At 41.7% G+C, this 8,863-nt stretch overlaps 1 protein-coding gene across 1 annotated transcript in view; it reads left to right on the top strand.

The window, feature by feature from the left end:
- Positions 1-8,496, top strand: part of kcnk9 (potassium channel, subfamily K, member 9) — a 72,037-nt gene extending 63,541 nt beyond the window's left edge. The window contains exon 2 of the mRNA XM_037975571.1: positions 7,452-8,496. Within this exon, the coding sequence (XP_037831499.1) occupies positions 7,452-8,329 (878 nt within the window). The 3' untranslated portion in view covers positions 8,330-8,496. The remainder of the gene's footprint in view (positions 1-7,451) is intronic.
- The last annotated feature ends 367 nt before the right edge of the window (positions 8,497-8,863 follow it).

Genomic DNA, 8,863 nt, shown 5'->3' with positions numbered 1-8,863 from the left:
GCTGGCCAAGAACCCCGCTACCGTCCAATTGTTTACTAATGGAAATGAAAGAACCCTTTTTTGAACACAAAGAAATGCCAGAAAACTTTGCTGGGGTAATAGAAATCAGTGGCGGCTGGTGGAGTTTTCTCCAGGGGGGGCTATAACTCCAAAATAGACATATACCAAAACATATACTAAAGTATCACACCAGTGTTTTTACATAAATTAAAACAACAGAAGCAACATTATAATGTACATATAAATGCACATATGCATAAGTGCTTCCTGAACACCAATATGTGCAAAGACGGAGGTCTCCCAAGGCACAAGCTTGTAGGACACATTTAGTGTTTATAGGACCTGTTTTCTCCCTTATTTTTCAAAACTTTACCGGAGAAAATACGTCAAAGCTTGTTTTATGGTGAGAGCACTCACTACGTCATGTATTCTGCACGTACAATATAACGAAAATCGGATGTCTCACTCTGATTAGAATTCAAAACCAAACATTTTAACAGTTTTTAGCATACATTTTCTTAAACTAATTATTAACTATGAACTTATTTATTACCTTGTTTATGTAACTTAGTCACGTAATGAACTTATTGATGTCTTTGAATAAAAGGCAGCTCACCCGCGGCTCGACTTTTCAATCAGGCAAACTTTCTGACAGACGGATGTGACGTCAGCCCGCGGCGGGAGTCCCACGCTCCGGTGGCGGGAGGGTGGTGAAATGCAAACTGAGCTGCATTCAGCTCTGGGTGCAGGAGAGGTGCGCCCTGAACCGTCCTATCTCTTGTGCTGAAGATGAGCTACTGCGCATGTACAACTTTTAACGAGAGTCTATGGACAAACATTTTTGCGCCCAGGGGCGGAAATACGTCACCCATCGGACAACGTCGAAGAACAAAACAACTTTACTTATCATTAACTCCATCCATCCATCCATCCATCCATCCATCCATCCATCCATCCATCCATCCATCCATCCATCCATCCATCCATCCATCTTCTTCCGCTTATCCGGGGTCCCTCCAGCGTGTCCTGGGTCTTTACCGGGGCCTCCTCCCGGTGGGACGTGCCCGGAACACCTCACCAGGGAGGTGTCCAGGAGGCATCCTCACCAGATGCCCGAGANTTGAAATGCCTTGCTGCTGAAATGTGCTATACAAATAAAATTTGATTGATTGATTGATTGATCAGACAAAGTAGAAGTTCCACTTTATTTTCAGCCCACAAAACACAAACAAACAAAAATAAACATTTGGTTCTTTCTCTTGTATTTGCTATCCTCATCTTTTTCTTCTTGTGTTTACAGTACCATAAAGTGTATGATACAGTATACACAACTTATGGTACAGCTATAGAAGGTATGTGGTGACTACCCAACGTGTAAGCTTTATGCATATGTAATCACATTTTTTTTTTTTGTTTCTGGTGTATTTTTTGTGGCAGCGTTACATCACCACACACAGGCCTAGCATAGTTACTACAGCGTTTTGGATCATTTTCTGCGTGGATAAAACATTTCTAGTAATAATACTGTGGTTATGTGGATATTTTTAAAACAACAACAACAAAAAAAGTTATCTCGAGGACAATACCTTGGCGGTATGTTTTGGGTCATCGTCATGCTGGGAAACCCATCCATGACCCATCTATCTTCAGTGTTTTGGCTGAGGAACAAAAAAGGTTCTCATCCAAAAACTATGGTACTGGCTATGTTCATTAGCTCCTTAATGTAGTGAAGTCGCCCTGTAACCTTGGCAGAAAAAAACAGCCCCAAACTCTAATGTTTTCACTTCCATGCTTGACTGTGGGGATGGTGTTCTTCTCGTCATGCTCAGCATTTCATTTCCTTTAAATTTGACAGGTCAAGTTGATTGCAAAGAGCTGGGTTTTGATTTCATCTGACCATAACACTTTCCACCAAGCCTTTTTATGAATCATTTAGGTAACTGCTGGAAAATTTAAGATGTGACTGTAGATGTCTCATCTTGAGCAGAGGGACCTTGAGTTCATTACAGTTTAGTGGGTTACCATTCCTGTTCCTGTTGACTGTGGTCCAAACTGCCTTAAGATTATTAACAAGCTCCTTATATGTAGCTCATTTTTCTCATCACCATCTTCACCCCATGAGGCAGGATTTTGCATGGAGCTCCAGACGAGGGCAAGTGATGTCCATGTTATATATATACTTTTTTTCATTTCCAAACAATCACATTAGCAATCGTCACCTTCTCACCAAGCTTCTTGCTGATGGTTTTATCACCCATAAGGCGCTATAAGGCACACCGGATTATAAGGCACAGTCTCAATTAAGGCTATTTACAAAGTTTGGTACTGTTAGTCTTAGCATTATCATGTTTTAGCTTATTTAGCCCTCCTGTAAATTTTGTTTAGTTCTGTACATTTAGTTTAGTTTATTTTATCCATAGCTCATACTTTAGATATTGTTAGATTGTTAGATTCCTAATTGTTGTTTAGTTTAGCTCTGTCTTAGGTCATGTTTAGATATGTTTAGTTTATCTGATTATGATTTCATTTAGATTATTTTAGCTACTATTTTGACTGTCTCAGCTCATGCTTAGATATGTCTGGTTTCGTGATTTTATTTAGATTATCCTATATTTCATTTATATTATACATGATTCATTTAGATTATACATGATTGATGTGTTTTTCTTTCTTTGTGTTTCATTATGTACCTGCTGTATTGGATTCTGTTTTTGTTTCTGTTGTAAAGCGCTTTGGATCGCCTTGTTGCTGAAAAGTGCAATATAAATAAATCTCACTTCATCATCACTATGTAACAATTATTTTACATATTATTTTTTATCATACTTCTTCCACAAATCCATCAAAGTCCTCATCTTCTGTCTGAATTGAACAGCTGGGCAATTTCACCATCAAACATGCTAGGTTCCCTCTCATCATTGTCTCGTTGCTAGGTGGCTGTTCAGCAAAGATGCCGGTTTTCGCGAAAGCTCGGACAACAGTTAAAGCAGATACCTTAGCCCAGGCATCCACAATCCATTTGCATATGATGGCGTAACTCACCCAGCGCTGCCCCCGTCTTAGTAAGCGTGTTCGCCGTCGGTCATCAATCGCTCCCATGCCACTCACAACTTTGAACGCGCGGTTTACACCAACGTCCAGCGGTTAGAGTTCTTTTTTAAATCCTCCCGGAATGATGGCAAGCTCTGAATTGTATTATATTACATAATGTTCTCTGATTAGTTTATTGCTGCCAGCGTACGTACCGGTACGGTACAAATTACCGTACCTCCCTGTGTCAGATTTTGGAATTAAGTGCACACATAAGGCGCACCGGATTATAAGGTGCACCGTTGATTTTTGAGAAAATTTAAGGCTTTTAGGTGCGCCTTATAGACCGGAAAATACGGTAGTCTGCAGGTCGAGGAAAGGATCTTACACTTGTCGTAAGATGATTTTATGACTTTGTGTGTAGGTTTCATCACCTCTGGGGAAAGATTTTAGGTTTCTCTGGTTATCTTGCTTCCCAGACACCAAAACAATAATCTACTGAATGACTCTGCTGTTGGATTGTTACCTAATGTACTCCGGTGATTGGGTCTGCTGAGAGAAAACTGAAATGACCAAAATTAATAGATATATTGTCTCTAAGTGGGAAATGTAATGCTTAAGGATTATCTGCTGATTAGGCTTTTGGTAATCTTTCTGCACAGAACTGTGGTGCAAATGAAAAAAAAGAAAAAAGCTTTCACCTCTGCACAGCTGCCTCTAGAATTCATTGCAAATTAATTACTTGTCAAGAACAAATTGAGGCAATAAAAATCAATGTTGGTTAATTTGCTAATTTGAAGTAAACGGAATAAAGACAGATGGCTGGTTCTACACATATTTTCTTTAATGTAATACCTGCCTTCTGGGAGGCTAGAAACATTTTTTTTTATCTTGATGTTTTACTTTCCTCTGTAGCTAGTAATCAAATGCAAGAATGAAAAAATGATTCTATTTGAAGAGTGAAGAAGAATTTTGCAATGACTTGGTTCTCTCCGTTGCTACAATTAAGCTGTTATTTGCAGACTTGCATCAGACTCCTTTGTTTGGCAACATTTTGCTATTTAACATTTTCCATCATTGATTAAAATAAATTTTATTTAATTTCAGTGACTTTGATCATTCATTGACATAAACCACTCTATCTTTATATATATATATATATATATATATATATATATATATATATATATNTTCCACTTGGGGCAGGACATCTTCCCCGACCCGGAGAAGGCACTCTGCCCTTTTCCGGCTCAAGACCATGGCCTCGGATTTGGAGGCACTGATCCTCATCCCAGCCGCTTTGTACTCGGCTTCAAACCGTTCCAGCGAGAGCTGTAGATCACGGTCTGATGAAGCCAGTAGGACCACATCATCTGCAAAAAGCAGAGACACAATCCTAAGGCCACCAAAACGGATCCCTTCAACACCTTGGCTGCGCCTTGAAATTCTGTCCATAAATGAACAGAATCGGTGAAAAAGGGCAACCTTGGCGCAGTCCAACTCTCACTGGAAACAAATCCGACTTACTGCCGGTAATGCGGACCAAGCTCTGACACCGGTCATATAGGGACCTAACAGCCCATATCAAAGGGCCCAGTACCTCATACTCCCGGAGTACCCCCCACAGGATTCCCCGAGGGACACGATCGAACGCCTTCTCCAAGTCCACAAAACACATGGACCACAGGGACACAAGGACCCTGCTGAGGGTATAGAACTGGTCCAGTGTTCCACGACCAGGACGAAAACCACACTGCTCTTCCTGAATCTGAGGTTCAACTATCCGACGGACCCTCCTCTCCAGAACCCCCGAATAGACCTTACCAGGGAGGCTTAAGAGTGTGATCCCTCTGTAGTTGGAACACACTCTCCGGCGCCCCTTTTTAAATACGGGACCACCACCCCACGCAATACTGCAGAGTCGCGTTAACAAACACAACCCTACAACATCCAGAGCCTTAAGGAACTCCGGACGAATCTCATCCACCCCCGGAGCCCTGCCACCAAGGAGCTTTTTAACCACCTCGGTGACCTCAGCACCGGAGATTGGAGAGCCAGACCCAAAGTCCCCAGGCTCCGCCTCCTGAATCAAAGACGTGCTTCGAAGGTCTTCGAAGTATTCCACCCACCGACCCACAACGTCCCGAGTCGAGGTCAGCAGCACACCACCCCCACTATAAACAGTGTTGGTGCTGCACTGCTTTCCCCCCCTGAGACGACGTATGGTGGACCAGAATCACCTCGAAGCCGTACAGAAGTCTTTCTCCATGGCCTCTCCGAACTCCTCCTGAGTTTTTGCCTCAGCGACCATCCGAGCCACAGGCGGCTTGGACTGCCGGTACCCGTCAGCTGCTTCTGGAGTCCCACAGGCCAAGAAGGCCTGATAGGACTCCTTCTTCAGCCTGACAGCATCCCTCACTGCTGGTGTCCAGGGTTGAGGGTTTAGGGTTGCCGCCACGACAGGCACCAACTACCTTGCTACCGACAACTGATCTCCGTAATCAAATAAAAAGTCTTCAGATTTGGATTCTGATGATCACCAGGATGGTCATGGCCGACAAAACAACACGCATAACAACTGAGATGGGAACGTGGAACGGTGAGAATCGATTATCCTCAGATTATTGTCATGACATCAGTACACGACACTGCAAATCAACATAAAGATGGCAGGAGAGAGCTAATGCTGCTAACTGGATGCTAACTTGAAAACAACTTGAGCACGTTTTAGAGTAACGTTTATGAATTCTCATGCCAGAGTAAACTAATCAACAGCAGTTTCAGACTATGACATTTGTTTAATCACACATGGATTGTCTATATTTTTTCATCAATAACAAACTGTTCTGAATCACAAACTGATCCCAGGCTGTCGGCCTGTAAGCAGCTCATACGTTTAATAACAGCACATTCATATCATGTTTGAAGTAAAACTTCCTGTTTCTTGTCTTCTTCTTTGTGGCGATGTCCTCCTCTCCATTTNTGTTTGGCAACATTTTGCTATTTAACATTTTCCATCATTGATTAAAATAAATTTTATTTAATTTCAGTGACTTTGATCATTCATTGACATAAACCTCTATATATATATATATATATATATATATATATATATATATATATATATATATATGTATAAAATATTTAGCTTGGACATAAACATTTTGTTTATAAACTAAATAATTAGTGTGGAGCTAAATATTTAGCTTGCTAACTAAATATTTAACTTGCAAGTTAAATATTTAGTTTGAAACTATAACATTTATAAATGTATGAATAACATGGCTAAAGAAAGCAAAATATTGCTGTTAATTTTTGACTGTGTAACTTTACAAACGGCACCCCATATATAAGTACCTTAAGCTCCTTTCATTTTTCATACTACCATACATTGCATATTTAATATAAAAACTCACATTCTGCACAGCTTAAGCATTATTTAGGTTGTAGTACATTAAGATCTTCAACAGCTGCATTTTAAAACCTAGTAATACAGCCCTTATTCCAGTACTGAAACAGGTTGTTTTCTTGATGTTCCCTGATCTAACTCCAGGCCTTCAACATGCGCTGTACACAGAGTTAGGTTGCACAGTTTGGGACTTTTTGTTTTTCCATAAAAGTAAAACTAACACATACACGAGGGGGTGGAATGCCAAATGGGAAAAGGCAGAATCAATATTTGAGAACAAAAACACAGAACTTATTCAGGACATGTGAACAGATTTGTTTTACACTGCGGTACAATACACCAAAAATATTCTGTCTCCTTTTGGAAAGCACTTCATGAAGTGACACCCTGCCAACTGACAGTGGGTGTCTCTTGGCTCCGATTTGGATTTTTATGCTCCCAAATAAGAGGAGAGAGATTCAGTGTGTCATCTGTCATTAGGCCTACATTAGTAAGAAGAGTAAACTCCTGTAATCTCTGAATAAACATTGTAAATGAGACGTAAAATCAACTAAGATCTGAAGACTGATTTGAACTTAGTCTTAAAGTCCTGTGGTTGTTCTCACAGGTTGGTTCTCAGAAGTTTTGTTGTGGGTGAGTCAGCAGCGTGTGGTCTAAATATAAAGTCTAATTAAGCTAAAAGCTTCACTGGCTTCCCCATGACTCTTTCCCAATCCCTCGTCCAAACTCCTTTACCTCATCGGAAAATTCAGACTAATGGGATGCCCCTCTCTTCAAATAAGATTAATGAGCAGACACATTTCCGTGGCGCGCACCTATTCAGGACCTCTTTTGGCAACACTTGCAGACTCTTAGTGATATTTCTTGTTTGTAAACAAATGCTGATAGGGTGGGTGGGGGGCTTTTTGAATGTTGGATGAAATAACTCTGGCGGCGGTTGTTTCCAAAGCACTTAAGCTAAGCACTGCTCATTGTTGTTTGTCTTCCCCTCACCCCTCACTCCCCTTTCCAGGTTACGGACATGCAGCACCGGGGACGGATGCAGGGAAGGCTTTCTGCATGTTTTACGCCGTCCTGGGGATTCCTCTGACTCTTGTCATGTTCCAAAGTTTGGGTGAGAGGATGAACACTTTTGTCAAGTACCTCCTGAAACGTATCAAGAAGTGCTGTGGCATGAGCATCACAGACGTGTCCATGGAGAACATGGTGACGGTGGGATTCTTCTCCTGCATCGGCACGCTGTGTATCGGTGCTGCAGCTTTCTCTCATTACGAGGACTGGAGCTTTTTCCAGTCGTACTACTACTGCTTCATCACATTAACAACCATAGGCTTTGGGGACTTTGTGGCCCTTCAGAAGAACCGGGCCCTCCAGAAGAAGCCCCTGTACGTGGCCTTTAGCTTCATGTATATCCTAGTAGGCCTGACAGTCATCGGGGCTTTCCTTAACCTGGTGGTCCTCCGCTTCCTGACTATGAACAGTGAAGATGAGCGGCGGGATGCTGAAGAACGAGCCTCGCTGGCTGGCAACCGGAACAGCATGATCATCCAAGACGAGTCACTGCAGCGGGGGCGACGGCGACGGGAGCCGTACAGGGGGGAGGTGACTGATCTGCAGTCTGTGTGCTCATGCATACACTACCACTCGCATGACTATGGCAGCTCCAGGGGAGGCATGGGTGGCCTGGGTTGTACCTTCTCCCATCAGAACTCCTTCAGCTCCCAGCTGAACCCCAATCAGTACTTTCACTCGGTTTCCTACAGGATCGAGGAGATCTCACCCAGCATGCTGAAAAACAGCCTCCTTCCGTCGCCCATCAGCTCCGTGTCGCCCGGCCTTCACAGCTTCACGGACAATCACCAGCTCATGAGGAGAAGGAAATCGGTCTGAACCTTCAACATTTCCAATGCTGCTCCTCGCCAGATCCTATTTTAGCACTTTTCGTTGCTGGTTTGGTTGTTATAATAAAAGTATTTCTGGGAACAGACAGAACGGGATGCAAAAGCATGAAGCATGGATGTCTATTTTTTCAAGAGATTGCTCAATTAAAAAAAAAATATATATATATATATAAAACACTACCTGAACTCTGAAACTATTACAGTTACACTAAAATTCACATATGAACTTTGGTTTTATACCAAATGATGCACACGGGGGAAATACTATTTTTCAAAGGGAGTTTGCTCGTTTTACCTTAACTTGAAGGAAAACTTTGTTATCATGTATTATTCCATTGCATCACTGCAGACAGAGAATTTAAAATGACTTAAAGCATCAGGTTTGGTTTTCTATAAGCAATTGTTTAATTCTATGATTTTAGCTCACTTTAAGCCAAATTACTACTGCCATATTAGCATGTGAATTAGATGTCTTTTACTATTATGCCATTGGTTTTGTGACTTTGTTGAGTCTTTTTTTTTC

The sequence above is a fragment of the Kryptolebias marmoratus genome, linkage group LG5 (assembly GCF_001649575.2).
Source record: "Kryptolebias marmoratus isolate JLee-2015 linkage group LG5, ASM164957v2, whole genome shotgun sequence".
NCBI lineage: Eukaryota > Metazoa > Chordata > Actinopteri > Cyprinodontiformes > Rivulidae > Kryptolebias > Kryptolebias marmoratus.
The sequence above is the reverse complement of the archived record's forward strand: the minus strand, read 5'-3'. Positions and strand labels throughout refer to the sequence as shown.